We start from the raw sequence: 19226 nt of genomic DNA, 5'->3' as shown, positions 1-19226 counted from the left end.
GTTTTTGAAAGCATAATATTATAATAATATTATATTATATTAGATTATTGTACAATATATTATGATCATCAACATTATTATATTATAATAATATTTATGAAGAAAATATAAGATATAATTATATCAAATATGATTATATTATAAAATTATTATATTCTTATAAAGATTAAAAATATTTATATTAGTATTAAAATAAATAATTTATAATATTAATTTTTGATCATATAAATAGTTATATAATTTAAAATACAATATAAAATACCCTTATAAACAATTTTTTTGCATGTTTATCCGTTAAGGATATTTTCGTTGTTTTAATTTTAAACTGCTAACTTTCTACGTCAGATGACATATTACATGGATACATACAGAAAAAAAAAGAAAAAAAGAAGAATATACATACAAACAAGTGTTTGATAAGGATACATGCAAATATTAATTTTAAAAATATATGAATATAAACTCTAATATTTAGAAGAATATATATATATATATATATATATATATTTAATAACATCTCTTTATATATGTTTATTGTCCAAGATACAGCCACTACAATATCCCAATTGAACATTTAGTGTTTATATGAGTTTTTTTTGCATGCATATGCTCATAAGTATTGAATTTTGCATGAATATCTTTTTAAAATTGATATTTGCATGAATATCAATTTTAGAAAGGTATTTATACAAAATTCGGTATGAAAAGGGTATCTATGTAAAAACGCCCCATTTATGTTCACCGCAAATCTCATTCAAGGCACTCTCCTATAAGAATTTTCTAACCTTTCCTTGGTCACCATGTAAAACTTAAAAAATAAAATTATTTATTTTTTTTTTTTGCTGAAAACGGGTTCTCATACAGTACGTGTACGAATATACCCAATAAAGTCAAAAAACACTAGCTCACGGAGAGCCAGTGGCAACTCTCCCTCCCCCAACCAAAAGGTGTACCCTGAATGATGAGCCGCGAAGGCAGCCACCCAGTCAGCTGCCCAATTGGCTTCTCTGAATACATGCTTGGCCTGGATGGCCACCCCAACCCCACACATCATCCCAATATCCCGAACCAAGGGGTGGTCTAAGCCCTCACCCCTCAGCTTCGCCCGGATCCAGCTGATGACTGTAGCCGAGTCGCCCTCCAAGACAATCGATCCAGCCTGCAGTACCTGCCTCGCACATCGAATACCTGCCCAGGCAGCTCGTAGCTCTGCCTCGGGAACTGATGTGCCGAATAACTGACAGCCACCTGCTGCCACCACTCTGGAGTGCGGGTCCCGTATCACAAAACCCGCACCACCTCGCGAACCTCCATCCAGGACCGATCCGTCGAAGTTGACCTTGAGGAAACTCGGGGATGGGGGCTCCCAGGTGAAGAACACCAGCTGAGGAGCTGCCGAAGCAGGGAAGGAACCCCAGGTGTCCCGAGCTGTCAGAGGTCTATCTGAAGAGGGGTTGAACTCCAATGCCTGTACTCGCGCGAGCTCTGCAACGAACCTCGGTGACACCCTGAAAAATAAAATTATTCGTGGATCCTTATTCCAAACAAAAATTAGTTTCAGAACCCATCGACATTGTAGTTCATCGGGGCTGCCTCCATCGCCCACGTACTCGAATCTCGAGTTGCCGGAGCAATAAAGCCATCGATTCCGGCCCCTACAAAGCAGAAAAGCCCAAGATTCTTCCCCCCCGCCGGCCACGGCGGCGCATGGTGAGCAGGGCGGCGCCGGCGAGGGGGCCAAACCCTAGAAGAACCCCAACACCTCCCCCTCCTCCCGTCGCCCCCCAAAACCCTAGAATTCCCGACGATCAAACCCTAGATCTCAATCTCGCCCCGTAGTTTGATGCGCCGATCGAATGCCCGGCCCCCGGCAATCGATCCCGACTCGGCCAGCAGCATGGACGCGCCCAAGCCCCAGCTCCGCCCTCCCCCCGCCCGCCTCTCCTTCGCACCCCGGATCTATTCCCAGGGCCCCAAGAACCACCGCACCGGCATCCGGTTCTTCCTCGCCGCGGCAGCCGCCGCGGCCGTGCTCCTCGGCCTCTTTCACGTATCGAGGATCTCCGGCTCTTCGAAATTCGGGATTATTATAGATGGCGGGAGTACCGGGACTCGGATCCATGTCTTCAGGTATTCCAACAGGCGGGGGGCGATGCCAGTGCTCGATTTTGGGGTGATGGCGTCGATGAAGGTGAGCCCGGGGCTCTCGGCTTACTCGGGGAATCCGGAGGGCGCGAGGAGATCGCTGGTGGAGCTGCTGGAATTTGGGAAGGGGAGAGTGCCGAGGAATCAGTGGGGCGAGACCGAAATTAGGCTCATGGCCACGGCAGGCTTGCGGTTGCTTGATGTTGGGGTTGCGGAGAGGATTTTGGACTCTTGCCGGAAAGTTCTGAGGTCGTCCGTACTTCAATTCCAGGATGATTGGGCCACTGTGATCTCAGGCAGGTGATTTATATCTCAGTTTCTTTTCAACTTTGTTTTAGGATGCTGTTTTTTTCCAGTGTTAACGATGAGAAAGGTCAGCCGGAAGTTCTTAAAAATTTAGATTTTGAATTTGTGATGCTGGTTTTTGAATGTTGGTATCAGAATGCACCACTTTTTGGCTATAACAATATAAGTGCTTTAGATGCTTGTATGAGTAACGTAAATGGGTTGTTGGATGGAGGTTTACGATGGTTCACTACTGCCCATTATGTCCTTTTGGAGTTAAGTGGTGCTTGTAAGCTGTAGCTGTTAAAGTGAAAATGAGTATAATTTCATCTTCAAGTAGTGTTATGGTGCTAGAAAGAGACCAAATCATTCCTATTATCTCAATTGCTGGAGATGCTTCAGATTTCAACAATTGCGGACAATTTCCTTTTTGAGCTATCATGTACATGAGCTTACCTCTGACATCCTTGGGTAATTTGCGGTGTAAGCATCCCATGTTCCATAACTTGTCCGGACCAGGCAGTTGGAGCTCAGTTTCAATTTTGAGAGAGCCAAATTCTGAGTTTCACAGCTTCCCTTTAGTTTTAGCAGTTTCAGCCAAAAAACTGAAAGTTTCAAAAACAGTAAAGTTTGAGGAAATATTAAAAAATAAAAAAAATGAGTCAAGAAACTACATGTTTGAAAATTTATCAATTTTCTTTGATCAATAGGCATACAGTTTAAGTGGTCTTATGCTGAAATAACCAAAATATAATATTTTTCTTTAAAAGTCCAAAACCATGTTTCACATTATCTGTATGTTATATATCAGTGTATAATTTGATTACAATCTAATGCATAAGAAATACTTCTATGAGATTTAAGATTAGAATGGTCTAACTTATTTTAAAAATTGCTTGATTTTTCTAATGCAAATTCAGTATTACAACATTTCCAAATCTTGAAACTAGCAAATTCAGTTTAATTTTAAGAAAATGCTTCTGAGAAATTGACGAAATGAAGATGTGGCAAAAGAATGGCACAGATCACTGACATACAGTAGATTTGACCTTTTTGGTCAAATTTGGGCTAGCCTTTCAGGTGAGACTCCAAAACCAACCCTTGTTTCAGGTTAGCTCCAGGCAAACCAAATTGTTTCATTATTGGTTTCAAAATTCAGCTGAAACTTTATGATCCTATCCTTTCATGTAGCCTTGGAATCAAGGTTAGCAAAATTCAATGAGACCAACCTTCCATTTGCTGAATTTCCTGCCTTGTTTACTTTGAGAAGTTAAGAATCTTCATTCACTTGAAGTTTAGTTGCTTTTCAGTGCTAGGCTGCTATCTACTTTATTACTCAACTGTGCATGGGAATATTGTTCCAGGATCTGATGAAGGCATCTATGCATGGGTTGCTGCAAACTATGCCTTGGGTTCTTTAGGAGGCGATCCAGAAAAAACTACTGGGATAGTTGAGCTTGGTGGGGCTTCAGCTCAGGTTTTCATTTTGCCCTTCGATATCTTCAGTGAATTTATCCATCTACATAAGGTCTCATCTTTCAAAAGTGATATTTCTGATCATCACTATTAGTTAATGTGACTTGATTTGTTTATCTGGAAAATATCTTTGAATTTTTCTATACAACTAATAATTTTTCTTTTTTTATAAATGATTAATTGCTGCAATAAAGAAGGATTAGGTTCTACAAATAGTAATAAAATAAACTGGATAAATTAAAGAACATGACCTAAATTTTTTTATTTGTAAAATATCCTTTTAGTGGAAAGTAGGCATGGAGGATCTTTTTTTATCTTTAAAAAAAAAACAGATAGATTTTTTGGCACTGATTTTCCATCCTCTTGCAAGTGGCTGGAGCACCATATTGTTGTCAGTATTGTGGTGCAATATATGACTTCTAGGTTACTAAGTTCACCTTTGCCGAAATCAAAGTTGCATCATATCTTCGTATGGCATATCAATTTTGAGAAATGTTTTTCTTTTGCATGATTCATACCTTTCTTAGTCCACCTTCTTTTTTGAAGCTGAACTTGCATCATATCTTGGTATGGCATATGAAAATTAATTTTTCTTTTTATCTCATCTCACTAGGCCTTTTTACTAGGTCAAGTCTATCGATTCTATTATTTCTTCTTTTCCAAAATTCCATTGTATTCTAAAACTATTTATAAAATAAATATCAGTGGAAAATTATCACATTCCAGTATAGCTCTTTGTTTTATAAGTTGTGCCTTAGAGATAGTTGCAATCCCCTTGTCTTTCTTCCCTTTTGCATAGACTTGTTCCTAGTAAAATATTGGAGGATTGCTACTTGGTTGCATGAGCGGGAACTAGATAACCAAGTAGGTAAGTTTAACCATCTAGGTTTAATCTCAAGCCACAATGCGCTTTTCTTGTCCAGAGATGCCTTCTGTATGTGACTTAGTACCGATTCCAAAGGATTTACATTAGGTTAAAAATTGGTTATATTACATTCCCGAATTTAATGGATTATTTCTAAAGTTACCCCTTCTAAGAGAGATATGGCTTAGTGGTTAATATACAATAACAATGTTACCTCTTCTTGCTTCCTAAAACAATTAAGTTGCTGTAATTTTATGTAATTAAAAACAGATGAGATGAAACCCTAGTAATTGTGGCAGTAACAATCTGATTAAGAATTAAGATACCTACTAATAGAACCTACTTCGTAGACTCTGATCAATGGGGATTGATACTTTGAAGGGGTTTAATAATGATTTACTTAGAACGGTGTGGATCTTATTTGTAAGAAATTATGGATACTTGCTGGTGGTTAATATTGCATCACTTTGTGGTACTGATTCTGGGGAGAGAGACTAGATTTCTTCTGCTAAAGCCTTCTTGGGTGTTCAGGGTTCTTTTAGATATGTGGATACATATTCAAAATCAGCTCAACTTGGGTAGATAAGTAATCATAGATTCATAGGTTCATATCAGGTTTGTTCTTTGGCATGGGGGTTTTCTTTTAGGGTCTATTTACCTATGCTCTTTTAAGTTTCCATTAGATGGTTTGTAATTTGTTCTTTAAGAGTCTCTAGGAGTTTGATCTAGGCTTTGTTGTTTAGTAGGAATAATTAGAGTTAAAGATGGGAAAGTTCTTTTGCCTTTTGGATACACTATAGTAGAGGAAGTTTTATAAGAAAATTCGATCCTTAAAGGTGTTCATATGAGCAGTGCATTAATTCTTTTTTTAACTTTTCTTTCCTTAATGCTCTTTCTCTTTGTCCCACACCAAAATTAGGATCAAGCTGGGAAATTTTTCACCACTTCTAAGTATTATCTTTGTTAGAATCTTGTAGTAATCTGTTCATTTTGCCTACTGGAAAACTATCTTAACATGTCATAGGTGGCTATACTTTCAATTTATGCACATTACAATAGCTGATAGCTTCCTCTTTTTTTCTATCAAGAAGATTCTTTGGTGGATCAGTCTTTTGGCCATTGTTTGTGGATACTATATAATTAATGAATGTGCAAACTACCGAGATTAATTAAATAGTATGGTGTCAATGAAATTGTTTACTAACCAATTGGATGCATGCAAATAATGTGTGTTTATTAGGGTCCACATTGATGGGCTGTATGTATTGCAATGCTGTCATACAGTTGACACAGTTCTCTATGTCACCATATCCAACATTTTGTGGTTTCAAAGCACCTAGACCAGATGAGTATCATTTTAGGTTCAAACTTATAAAGAAATTCAAAAATGCCAACTAAATTAAGAAAAATCTGGAAAAAAAAAAACATAACCATAACTATCAATCCTAGACCCAATTATTTGGGGTCAGCTAACCAAATTAAAGGAAAGGTGAAAAAATTAAATCATTCAAGAGTACTAAATAGCACAGATTCCATAATTATATATTATACTGTTTAGGACCTTTAGATGTATTCTTTCAATAGCTTCACTTTCACATTGAAACAATTCAAAGATTGTTTTTAAAAATAAAATTGTTTAAAAGTTTATGTTTATAGTGCACTATATTACTATTACCTTTAACTTATGATGATAGATGTCTAAAATTGAGTTCTAGGATAGCTAGACCTATGCCATTACTTTTCCTGTGAATCTCTGTAGTCTAACATCATAGTGCTTTCAGATGTTCTGAAAACCTGGAAAGTCTAAGTCTTGTATAGAGAAAATGCTTCCAAAAATTTGATGAAGGAAGCATAGATTTAAAACAAACAAGTAACAACCATGCATATATCAAATCTAGGCTTTTAACTTTGAGACAAACCCTACTTGTAGATTGGATTATTGGTTTGGGTTTGGAGGTGTAGGTGAAACTTTGAACTATTTGTGTTATACGAGTATAAAACATGTCTACCAAGGCACTTACGACATGTTTGGTTAGGGAGAGTTGGACTCTGGAATGGGAATGAGAATGAGTGACTACCATTCCAGCTGTGTGGTTGGACGGAGTCCCATTCCCATTTCGATTTTAGAAGAAAATGGGAATGCTCCAATCCCCCAAAACCCAATCCCTACTCTCTCCTAGTATTCAAATTTCATTCTGATTCTGGTCACGAACCAAACACGCCGAGGGATATGGCTATTTCGATTTTTATTCCAATCCATTCCGATTCCTGTTGCGAACCAAATACGCCCTTATTTCTGTGTCTTTATGTTCATTGGCACCCCAAATTTGCTTATATGGAAAGTCGATACATGCAAACCATCCGTGATCTAGTAGTCAATGAGGCATACCTAGAGTTTTCAATAAAACCAGAAAATATTTTCTAGTGGATTCATTGCTTGTGCCAATCTTGGTGATGTCTTTGTTGGTCATGATGATCATTTTTATCTTAATTTTCTGTTATTTGAGGATATTGCAATTACTGATTAGCCACTTTATATGGTTATGCTAATTTGTAGTTCTTAAGATAGCTGTTCTTCACTGGGGCTTATATTTTTTCTTCATATCTAACTTTCCTGTACATAACTTTATGTTGCAAGTGCATTGTTATAATGTTCAATATTAAGATTATTGCCTTTATTTAATCTACTTGATTTATGATTAACTCTCCTTCATGTTAGGTAACATTTGTTTCAAGTGAACCTCTGCCTCCAGAGTTCTCGCATGTGCTTAAGTTTAGGGAAACCACATACAATCTGTATAGCCACAGCTTTCTCCATCTTGGTCAGGTGATTTTTCTTCCAAGTGAATTAAGTACCGTCAGGCTAAAGCTTTGTGCACATTGAGCATTCTGTGTATTTGCATATTGCATTCACCCTACTACTGTACCATAGGTCCACTGTAGCTTAATCTGTTTCTCATATAAATTCATTATCTGAGGGTGCCAACTGTTTGAGTTGGTAAAAGTCACCATGTGTTGGATACCAGTGACCTGGCTTTATTCCCGCCCTCACCTTGATTTAGGCAGGGCTTCCTCATAAGTAAATGTTAATTCATCATGTATAGTAGTTTGTTGTTAGGAGAAAAGCTGACGTAGTAAAACTTAGATAATGCTTTAAAATTGTGTTGCAACAAATTGAAAGCCTTCAATGATCAAATTAGCTGTAGGAATTAGGACATATGAGACAATCTTGGGGCAATTAATCATTTCTGGTTTTGGGGGGGGGACTTGATGTGACTAGAAAAGAATAAACACTACTTGCAACAATGGAAGCAAGAAAGGCACTCATGATTAAATCTGAGACTTAAACCAAATCTATTCACATTCTTGTGTCTTTCATTTGCAAAAAGATTCGAAAATTTATCTCATACTCAGGGAACTCATCATGTAAAGCAATTCTTGTACATGTCTTGCAAAGTAAGGAATTTAATTTGATGATAATCAACTTGGAATTGTTGATAAATGAATCAAATTTGGTCCTCACACTTCAATTTTTTCCATGGTTGCTCATACCGTTGAAAGAGGATGGTACCACTGGTATTATACCATTCCGACAGAAAACTGGTACTGTTACGGGCCTGGAGATGTTGAAACCGATTGGACTGGTATATACCAACCGTACTGGTCTTTACTGGTTGCTTTTGTTTCATTCTGGTTCTTGTAGTCTTGGTACTAGTACTGTATTGATACTTTATCATTCCAATTGAAAACCAATATACGGTTTGGAGCCAGCATTTAAGACATTGATCTTTCCCCTATGTTATTTTTGTGTTTTCATGATATGAAATAGCCAACCAAGGATGTAGAAGATGCACATAGATGTGTGCCATCTGTTTTTGAACAAGAATAAGAAGTGTCTATTTACCCAACAATGGATCAAGAAGTCTTGATAGGCTTCCACTTTAAGAACTTCAGGGTACATCATCAGCAAGGCTTTGCTAGAGTCAAATTCACAGCAAGAAGCATTATTAGAATCTTTAGTTTTACTGCTCGGTAATTAATAGATTATCAAAAGCCTACATTTTTTCCTTCGTGTGAAGCTGGTTTGTTGAGGTAAACCTAATATTACAGCAAATTTTAAACATCAAAGGGATGATTTTATATCATACTGAATAGTTTAATATAACTCAGAACAATACTGTGGCACTCTTGTCTCCAAACACAGGTTAGAGACTTCTCCATCCAAAAAAATCAAGTCAATTAGGCTATATGTCTCAGTTCCTGGGTTTTATATGGCTGGATCTCTGATGCAACTTTATAAGTTACCATATTTTCTGGGGAATTGTCAACCATCTTAATAACTATATAGCCATGTGCAAATCCAATTCATGTGATTTTAGATGAATTGGAGATCATTGATCACATGTCTCATCCAAATGGTCCGTTTCTAAAATTATTTGTATATTCTACAATGCAGTGATTTTTTTCACAATTTTCCACATTGAAACCAATAGCTTCTATGTACTGGGTTGTGATGTCTTGGCTCCCTCCATTTAAGTCTCTTGTTTACAAATTCACTTCCAACTTGTGAGGTTCAGCTTATCCTTATTTGTTTGAGTGGCACAGACTATATCTTTAATTGTGTGTATGTTCTAAAGTAGATTTGTGTGTTTTCAGCGCCAGCAAAGCATCTAAAAGATCTTATGGAGTTTCACTCTGCTGTTCTTGAAATTATGTTTCTTCACGGATTTGCAACTCAGTGTCACTCTATGTGACTATGATTCATTTAAATCTTCTGGATGGACATTACTAACCCATAATTTTATCCACTCAGTCAGTAGTACAATATGTCTATGTTTGAATTATATACCTTATGTATCTTCATCAAAATCTCATATTTGGTAGTGTTATAATTTGTGTCATTCTACAGAATGTGGCATACGAGGCACTTCATGAATTGCTTAGCTCAAGAGTCCTGAAATCATGTAAGTTGTTTCTTTTCTTTCTGTTTTTTGGGAGAAAGATGTAAGCTGTTTCTTCGTTTGGTATTATTCTCAATAAAAGTTAAATGAAATTGGTTCATTGGCTGCACGAGCAACTATGGATGACCAATTTTTGTATTTAATTATTTTTCTCTTGTTCTTAATTGTTCAAATAAATTTTATATAATATTGCTTAATGTCTGGGCTCAATAGTTCAATTTTAAAGCTGTGCCTCCTTGATAATTCTAAAATGGCTATTATGATTTACAAAAATAAATAAAATTACCAGAAGCTGTAACTTTTGAAGAAATAGTTTCCGTATTGGAGTTTCTCATATGGCATGACTCACACTTCACAATGGTAGTGTGACTGATTAAATTGCTGAAGTGATTAGCTGGCCTTGGGATAAAATTCTGGTTAATTAGAATGAATGGGTGCTTTTCTTTGTTGGAGGAATTTGAACTTCTGATTGCCCTTATGAGTATAGATATAGTTCAAAAACATCAGCAAATTAGGTTACGCATTGAGCTAATAAGAATGAGAAAAATATCTGTAGTTGGAAATGGATCCTTATGTTTGATGCTGTTTGGTTGCAGCCAGTGAAAGAATTGTGCGGTTGTAAGTACTCACTAGGTTACCAAATTTAAATCTTTGTGAACTCTTGGTAGTCATAATCATTGCTACATGGTGTACATGGTTTTGCCACCTGAAACTTGCATGTTTTAGTACAGAATACCCACGTATTTGTCCAGTTTAACATAATGACCCTTATTAGTTCCAATATGGATTGTCGGATATTGTTTATATAGTCGAGTCTACCTTCTCTAGATACAGAGGAGAAAATAGCTATACATTTTGACGATGTGTGAAGAGGGGCAGCGGGTCTTGAGGTAGCAGTGGACATGTGTGTGTATACATGTGAATGCATGTATATGTGTTCGTTAGCACTTTTGCATGTGTGCATGTGCATGGGCATGAAAAGTTGTTCATGGATGAGAAGATTGTATATGGACCAGAATGTCTGATAAACCACCAGCTTACTTTATGTATGTTAGAGTAGCTTATGCCCTAAAAGCCATTTGTTTTTTATTTTAAACATTGGTTGGAATATAACATAGATATTTCATTTGCATGATCAATAAACAATATTGGGTATGTGTCGCATATTGGCTTTACAGCTAGAAAACGGTCCATGAGTGCTCTGGGAGAGTTATCCAAGTGATCTGAGTCTTCACCATGGGGAGGATTGGAATTTTCAAGCATTTGAAATATGTTCATAGCAACATGTATGGTTGGGCTTCACTCCCATATGGTTGTTTAAGTGTACCGTGACTACGTGAGGTTCCTCCTCCATCGAGGTGTGTGATGTTGCACCGGCACTCAGGTCCATTATCACACTACATGGTCAATACCAAATTACCAATAATCCACCTCTAAAATCATTATCAAGATTGAGGTGTGAACCAGGTGAGTAGCTTGTAAATAGTCCCTTGACCTGAAGGCAGGATACCTTGTTGCATTCTGAGAATTAGTAAATTTGGGGCCAAACCCATATATCATTCATGATATCTTGGATTATATCCTTGATACAAAGCACACTGGTTTCTTGGGCTCATGTGGGAGTGAGGATCAAGGTATCCAACGTGGGAACCGTCATAAGGCATTGTACACATCGAGACAGAGACTTGAACAAACATGGGAGTTTTGGAGGTTTGAAAAATAATTAATTGATTAGCAAGGCTATTTTACTTCATAATTAATTATTTTGCAAAAAGTTTCATGCAAACAATTTTCTCTAAAATGTGTTTGACATTATTCAAGGCCCTAATAGATCAAGAAATCTCATGACTAAGGGTTTGATAGTCCATATGCTCTTAATGGTCATTCAATGACCCCGAATTGCAGCATATGACTTATGCAAGAATAGAGAGACCACTGGTTTCATCCTAGCTCATCAGGAGTTTGATAATGTGATATGGGCACCACATCCCATGTTAGTCCATATTGCTGATATATGACTATGGACCGGAAGGGCAGGATTTTGGTAAAGTAAGGAACCTAAGTTGACCAGTCTCAGTATTGTATCTAGCATGTGCGAGCTATCTATGGTTATCAATTAGAACAGTATTGTAATTAATTATTCTTTTAGTTATTAACTAATTGTAAATTCTGATTAGAGCCTTAATGGACATTTAAATTGGGTCTAGCTGAGCCCAATTAGATCGGTCAAGTCCAGTCAAGCAAGGCTTGGACTTTGACCAAGATTAATCCTAGTTAGACAAGGTTTAGAGGAAATGGGGGTGGCCCTTTCCCAAGCGTGCTGCCTCTCCCGTTTTCTCCTCTATGTAGAGAAGCCGAACTCCGTGTAGGGATTTCGAGTCCTAAGAGGAGAGGCACCCAAGTAAGGGACACTTCCCTTCTCTAGTGTCCTAGTTGAACTAGGACATTGACTTGGCACCCCAAGTTATGGGACGCCACCAAGCCCTAGGCTATCACTATATAATCCAACAGTAAGGGAAGACAAAGGGTATGATGTTACATGGGAAATTCATGAGGGAAAAAGAAAAGAGAGGGGATGGCATACTCCAAGAAAAAGAGAGAAAGAACTATTCCTTGTGTCGAAGCATCCCCTTGGCTTGCATTTAGCTGGATTTTGGAGGCCAAGAAAGTCTTCAAGGATCATGCATGTGGACCGATATGGCTCCAGATAGTAAACCTTTGAGGATCATGTGCTTTCACAGTCTTAGCATCTCCTAGAATGATAAATTCAACTTCAGAATCACATTATGGCACGATAAAGTTTCTTTAAACCCTCTAATTACATTCTTATGTAGTGATATATCATGAACAAGGTGCTAAACTTCCACTCTGTTTTTCTTGATGTATTTCCATATCCATCAATATACTCTAGGGAGGAATTATCAATGCTTGCAATGCCCATGTATCACAAATAGGACAGGACGAAAGAATCAAGAGATAGCTTGGATGAGTAGGATGCATTTGACTTATGAAATGAAAGGGGTACTAATTTGTTTAGGTAGGGATCAGAGAGTATATGGAGAAAAGGTAGATCATATGAGAGGGCATTTGGAAGAAGGTAGAGATCTGATCATGATAAGAGATGCAACATTTAACTTTGCTATGACTTCTAATCTAGTAGTAGCAACTGCATAAGGAAAGATTATTGTTTATTAAACCCCAAGAGTGCATCAAGCTTGTCATGTAATCTTTCAACTATGCAAGCAACCCTGCACTTAACGTTACTATATGTCATCAACCTGTAAATAGTATATGCTCCATACGTGGACTGTATACGACATTGTACATTATACTAAAAAACTCAAGTTTTTTAGTTGGTTTATTGGGGCCTTGTGCTCACTTTGTGAACCTGAAGAAGCAATTTCAGAGTATGATGGAGGATGTGTCCTTTAGCAAATCAGGCAATAAGGTTTGTTCATCATCTATTTATATATTGTAGATTTATGGACTTTGTAATGGAATAAACTTGGGAGTTATTTAGCGGTTTTTGGGTGAGAGCAAACTTAATTTTAGTCGGAGGTTGAGTCGCTTTACTTATGTTGGGGCAAGTTTCTTAAGGCAAAGAAGTGGGGAATTATTGTTCTTTTTCTGTATGGTGGGCTAATTAGAGAGAGAAATATCCCTTTTTTAAAAGATGTCTAAGAATGGTGACAGCAAATCTCTTTACAGGATGGTATACTTCTAGGTCTAAAAAATGTAAGTTTGGATTTCATTATTTTATTATTTTTTGACTTCATCTTCAAGTTATTTCCCCTTTCAGTGATTGAAGAAAAAAATTCAGTGGGACTTTGTTGAAACAACCCTGTTAGGCATAGGTGCCAGTTTTCATTTTCTGTTTTTTGTTTTCAAAATCAGAATAATTGATGCTTAAAAATTGTTTGGTAGGTGAGTTTATGTTCCCAATTTTTTAAAACTATTGTCTAGTTTTTTTTGAAAACTAGAAAATGGTTCTCTTTTACCCTCGCTGCTGGCCTGCCACCAGTGTCGCCACCACCACCATCATCATCCCTGCGGCTGCCACTGGTACCATCCAATGCCTATCAAACAGGATTCAGGTTCACTTTGCCCAAAGAAAAAACAAAAACTAGGTTTCAGTTTTTAACAAATCTGAAAATGAAAACAGGCTACCATGCCAAATGCTACCTAAGGAAATTATTAACCAAAATGCATGCGCTGATAAATAAAATTACAAGAACAAGCCGTATGCAGTTAGCATGCCAATAGAAAAACATGATGCATCTTATTAACCATTGTTACTGTGGTTACTGTTGGCAAAGAAGGAATTTGCAGCTGTATAAGTATGATATGTTCAGATACACTAAATTTTATGAGGTTCAAACCAGGTCTCTGTAGATATGTTCCGATGCAATTTAAAATCTTGGCACATTTTTCCAATGCAGCTGCAGAATCTGGCCAGGAGCCAATATATAGAGATCCTTGCACTCCTAGAGGACATTCGCATAGTGTGGAATTACTGAAACTTTCTGCTGGTGATCTCAATTCAAAGACTGAATATCGGCCTGTGGCCCATGCAACTGGTAACTTTTCTGAGTGTAGATTGGCTTCATTGGAGCTGCTACAGAAAGAAAAAGGTAGCATATGTTCTCTTGTTGCCTTCAGCACTACAAGTGCTTATGTTGTTTCTTTATTTCTTTTCTCCTTATTGTGTATAACTATGTGCTTTTAATAATCGATCATGAATTGCCTTTTCTTCTAAGGGTATATTTGGTTCCAAGGAAATTCATAAAGAAAGAAAAAGAAAATTAAGACTTTTCTATGAAAATATAAAATTTTTCTAGGAAACTAGTTATAAGTTTCCAAATTTGTTAGTTTCTAGTAATACAAATAAATGAAAAACTAGACTTTCCAAGAAAAATGAGTTTGCCACATAGTTTTCATTGCATCCAGACATATGCTAAATTTGTCATCATTCCTTACCATTCCTTTGTCAGAAATATTAGCTTTTACCACCTTACACATGAGATTCGCATGTTCTTTCAACTTATGTGTTAGCATGCAGTTGATTCTTGATAACATGCCATGACTTGCTGGGCAACCTCATATGCAAGGCTCAGAATATCAGCACCAGTACCTATACTAGTCAGGTGTTAGTATAGTATTGGTATCGGAGTATAGTATTTGTATCGGTATGGAGTGCATTGTATGGTCACACAGTTTGGTACTTGGTGTCAACATAGAAAAGGTGACACCAACTACCATCTGTGTATGGTGTAGTACCATGAGCATACTAACTGCCAGTCCATGACTAGCACGGTATATTACGGCTAGTATAGACCAATAAAGCACTGTACCTCATTCCTTGATCATATGTGAAGTTTTGAAAACATATGCTACAGCTCTGTTCCACTCTTGAGCATATTGTTTTTATTCTTAAAATAAATAAACAACAGTTGGGGTAATATAGTCTTTGTAGGTGATGCAATCCATTTTAAACAAGCAAAATTCAGTGACATGGAGGATAGATATTTAGTTTTGACATCCACTATGAAGGTGTATGACCTGATAATAGAGTTTGTAGTATTTTGGACTACTTAAAGCATGCTATCTACTTCTTCCTACAGTAGAATCTTAAGATTAGCCTCATGGGTTTCCCAAAGCACACATCTCACTGGGGTTCACCTTTTCCATGTGAAAATCTTCAGACTTAGACATCCCATTTTACCCATTGCATTTGCAAGTGCCTATGTTGTTTGGTTTAAATCTCTGGTATGGGGGCATGCGCAATGCGTGCATCAAAATTAAGGTACTTGATAAATTCACTTGCCTCTATTGTCCAATGATTAGACTATCGTGTGCCACCCGCATGCCTGTCGTGGGTTGGCAAAGTATGAAGTCGCACTGTATTGTGCCATGTGGTACCACTGTGCCAAGGCTCAATGCAACAAAGTTAAAAAAATTCCGTTGTTGATAGACATGCACCAACACAAATTAACAGACTGGTTGGCATGATCCAGTGCTATGTACCTCCTGTGCTCTGCCTAGCCAGCTCCAGCGTGTACCATATGGTATGACCAATATGTATTGACACTTGAATTCTTGCCTTTTTTTTATATATTTCACTTTCTTTCATTGAAATATTTTTAAAACATTGCTAGGGAAGATACCACTTATAATTTGTCAAACTAACCTGTATTTTCAGTCCACAGTATCCATTCTAATATTAAATTGAAACTTCTCCAGTGCCTCTGTTGGTGTGGCTCCATTTCATGTGATTCCAATTTTTAGTTCCCAAAAACCCTTTCACATATTGTATGTTGCCCCACATGATATTTTTCTCAATCCTGCATGGCATTAAAACTGTTGATTAGAGCACGTGGCCATAGACCATAAGATTAAGTGTTCAAACCCACCCTCTGACTTTTTTTAAAAAAAATTTTAGAGGCATGTGCGTCAGGGGTCATACTCTACTAGTCATAAACTCTAGCACCCTGCTATCTAGGATCAGCTTTACCCTTACCGGTACCTTACGGGTATGATCTGGTAATGCCAGTATGGATCAGTAGTCAGTATACACCGGCCTATATGTCGTTGAAACAGATAATTTTTTTTTAATATCTCCAAACTTATAGGCAAATATCTCTGCTAGTCCGTTTAAAATGATTCTATCCTTGTGTAAAAGTTTTTCTTGCATCATAATTTAGTTAACAGATTGCTTGATCTTCTGGCTACATACAGATAAATGCTTGCATCAAAGCTGCGACTTGGGATCAGCATTCATACCTAAATTGCATGGGAAATTGTTGGCAACTGAGAATTTCTTTTACACAGCAAAGGTGAATTCTATTGTGCCTTTTTGCATTTCTCTTGAGCAGCTATATAATCTGTTCTATGTCGAGGGAGGGCTATGTGTGCTATCAAATTCAACCAATACACTTGCTTGCAGGATATCTGCAAAATGTTCTTGAAGCTTATGTCACATAAAAACTTTGGTTTGCTTTGAATAAATTCCCTATATACCTTGTACTTCAATTTGTTATCTTCTACTGTTTGATAGTTCTTTGGTCTGGGTCCTACGTCATTTCTTTCTGATTTGATGTTGGCTGGGGAACAATTTTGCGGTGAAGATTGGTTAAAGCTAAAGAGCATTTATCATTCCGTGGATGAGGAAGATTTGTTGCGTTATTGTTTCTCTTCAGCATATATCATGGCCCTACTGCACGACAGTCTTGGAATTTCTCTGGACGAAAAAAGGTATGCCCTATGCGCATGTAATGTGAATGCTCGATTCAAATCCATTCTAGTTCATGGTAGAATGCAAAACAACAATTTTTCTCTATTTGACTTTACAAGTTGCTTGGATTTTATTTTTTTTGATTACCCTTCATATGATCTTCAACTTTTTAGCTGTCAGACAATACTAGTGAATATATTAGCTGAAAAGTGCTATTATGAGGTATTCTTTTATTGGCCCAGTTTTTACTGAGCTAAACAGACACTATGGTTTTATTTTGGCCAGCATTTGATGATAGCATGGACATTTAGGCTGCATTCGGTTTGGGATTAAAGGAGGGTTAATGGAATAATGACCTATGTAATCCATTGATTCTACTCTTAACACAACAAATGGTAGAAAAGTAACCAATTAATTGCGAGGATAGTGTGAACATTTAAAAGGTGTAAGGCTACTCTTTCGACCTATCCTGGAGTAAATTTTTCCACCCTGTTTGATGGAGTAATTTATTCTGGAGTAAAGTGGATTAGGAGTAAGCTAACCCATTTAATTTGGATGAGCTTATTCTGCAACCTGTTGCAGCCTTACGCTGTGTCTGATTAGTGGCTTAGATGGAATAAGACCCCTTTAAACTTCTTTCTCCAAGCTATTGTTGCCAAACACCTTTTAACCACCCACTTTTTTCCAGAGCAAGTAGACATTTAAACAAGTTCACAACAGCACCTTTCATGTAACCCTGAGCAAACTATTCCACCCTATAGCTTCCTCCAGGTTAAAGTAGGTTAGTCTATCCCATTTATTTGGGCTAATGTATTCGCAACCAAACAGGACCTTATCTTCTGTTTCAACCACCAAGAAAAGTGGCTTAGAAAATAAAGAACTCAGTCACATGTAATGGAAAGTTTGTTGTTTCCAAGAAAGGCAGATCTGAGGAAATAAATATTTTCAGTATCTGTCTGCAGTGCAATGTACTGTGGTGTTTGTGACTTTGTGTAGAAAAGAATTACTGATGTACAGATGTAGTCTGAGGCCAGTCATAGCAGTTAAGTTGGCAGGTGCTCCGGCTTTAAGTGCGTGCTACAAACCTGCTTCAGCTGTCTCTGAACCACTTGATGCATCTTCAGCTCTGTATTGTCTGCAGGATTGGATTTGCAAATCAGGTGGGTAATATCCCGCTCGACTGGGCATTGGGTGCCTTCATAATGCAGAAGATGCCAAGACACAGTCCAGAACACTCAGGTTGGATCACTGCCATTGTCGGCAATGACTCATCAATTCTCTCTCTATTTGTTGTCCCTTCTGTGCTAATTATGGCAGCATGGACCGTGTCGAAATGGAGGAAACCACAGCTCAAGACCATATATGACTTGGAGAAAGGACGCTACATCATAAGACAGGTCAACACCGATGATATTTCTTGCAGCAGGGCTTCGAGTCACAAGAGGTAGATGGCCTCCATCTACATTGCTTCTGAATTTATATTTTAATTTATTTTAGTGCTCATTATGGTTCATCCTCGTCGTCATGCTATTATTTTTGTGCTGTATCTCACAGATTGCAAATTTTTTAAAAAAAAAGAAAAGAAGAAGAAAGAAAGGGGGAAAACTATAGTTGGGGTTTACATGCACCTCCTATTGTACTAACAGCAATATTACGATGGCCACGTCTTAACTTTAATTATGTTTTCCATTTTTAAAGTAAAACAGATTGGTTGGTTGAAGGTGAGATGTATGATATTTGAGATATTTCATTATAGTGGTCAAAAAAAAAAAAACAATAGAACTAGATTTGCATTTAATTAGCGTCGCTCAAATGTTATGAGAAACTTGATGATCTCTACTCAATACCTCTAGCTCCGCACATTGTCAGACTTAATTGTAAAACCTTTGGAGAATAAAACATGAAAACATGAGTGATTTGGGCCACCAGCTAGCTAGAGTTCTTACTAATGAGCCTTCTAGGCTTAGCGATTACGTTGGAGCATTGAACTGGCGAAGCATCTAATCTTAAGTGATGGCTTAGGGATACCAAGCAAAAATCAACACAGCCTGTGCAAAATTGAACGTTCTCTGCTGTATATTTTAGATTGTTCCTTCTCATAAAGAAGTTGAGAAGGCAACTTAAAATGGGAACGGTCCTGAGAAAACTGACTGTTGAAGAAGTATGTTATAAACATTCTCAGTCTATGATAAGAATCTACTTTTAGAGGGTTCTTGAACAAATACGCCAAATCTTTGAAGATACAAGGAAGAGAAAGAGAACT

At 37.3% G+C, this 19226-nt stretch overlaps 1 protein-coding gene across 3 annotated transcripts; it reads left to right on the top strand.

The window, feature by feature from the left end:
• Positions 1-1742: 1742 nt before the first annotated feature.
• Positions 1743-18683, top strand: LOC103716401 (probable apyrase 6). Of its 3 annotated transcripts, XM_008804381.4 has the most exons (9): positions 1743-2441; positions 3795-3907; positions 7491-7598; positions 9681-9735; positions 14172-14363; positions 16468-16565; positions 16787-16983; positions 18105-18202; positions 18313-18683. In XM_008804381.4, the coding sequence occupies exons 1-9, from the start codon at positions 1844-1846 to the stop codon at positions 18327-18329; spliced, it is 1476 nt and encodes a 491-aa protein (XP_008802603.2). In that variant the 5' UTR covers positions 1743-1843; the 3' UTR covers positions 18330-18683. The 3 variants fall into 3 exon arrangements, with proteins under 3 accessions (XP_008802603.2, XP_008802602.2, XP_008802605.2); XM_008804380.4 differs by having other exon boundaries at positions 18105-18683; XM_008804383.4 differs by lacking the exons at positions 16787-16983; positions 18105-18202; positions 18313-18683 and adding an exon at positions 16676-16761.
• The last annotated feature ends 543 nt before the right edge of the window (positions 18684-19226 follow it).

Source organism: Phoenix dactylifera, chromosome 15, assembly GCF_009389715.1.
Source record: "Phoenix dactylifera cultivar Barhee BC4 chromosome 15, palm_55x_up_171113_PBpolish2nd_filt_p, whole genome shotgun sequence".
Lineage (NCBI taxonomy): Eukaryota > Viridiplantae > Streptophyta > Magnoliopsida > Arecales > Arecaceae > Phoenix > Phoenix dactylifera.
The sequence above is the reverse complement of the archived record's forward strand: the minus strand, read 5'-3'. Positions and strand labels throughout refer to the sequence as shown.

What these genes read in the sequence shown, in the direction of transcription:
- LOC103716401 (XM_008804380.4), top strand. Translation starts at nt 1,844, where the DNA reads ATGCGCCGATCGAATGCCCGGCCCCCGGCAATCGATCCCGACTCGGCC. An exon ending in TTGGGCCACTGTGATCTCAG is followed by an intron (nt 2,442 to 3,794) that starts GCAGGTGATTTA and finishes ATATTGTTCCAG; the next exon opens with GATCTGATGAAGGCATCTAT. An exon ending in ATTTCTTTTACACAGCAAAG is followed by an intron (nt 16,566 to 16,786) that starts GTGAATTCTATT and finishes ACTGTTTGATAG; the next exon opens with TTCTTTGGTCTGGGTCCTAC.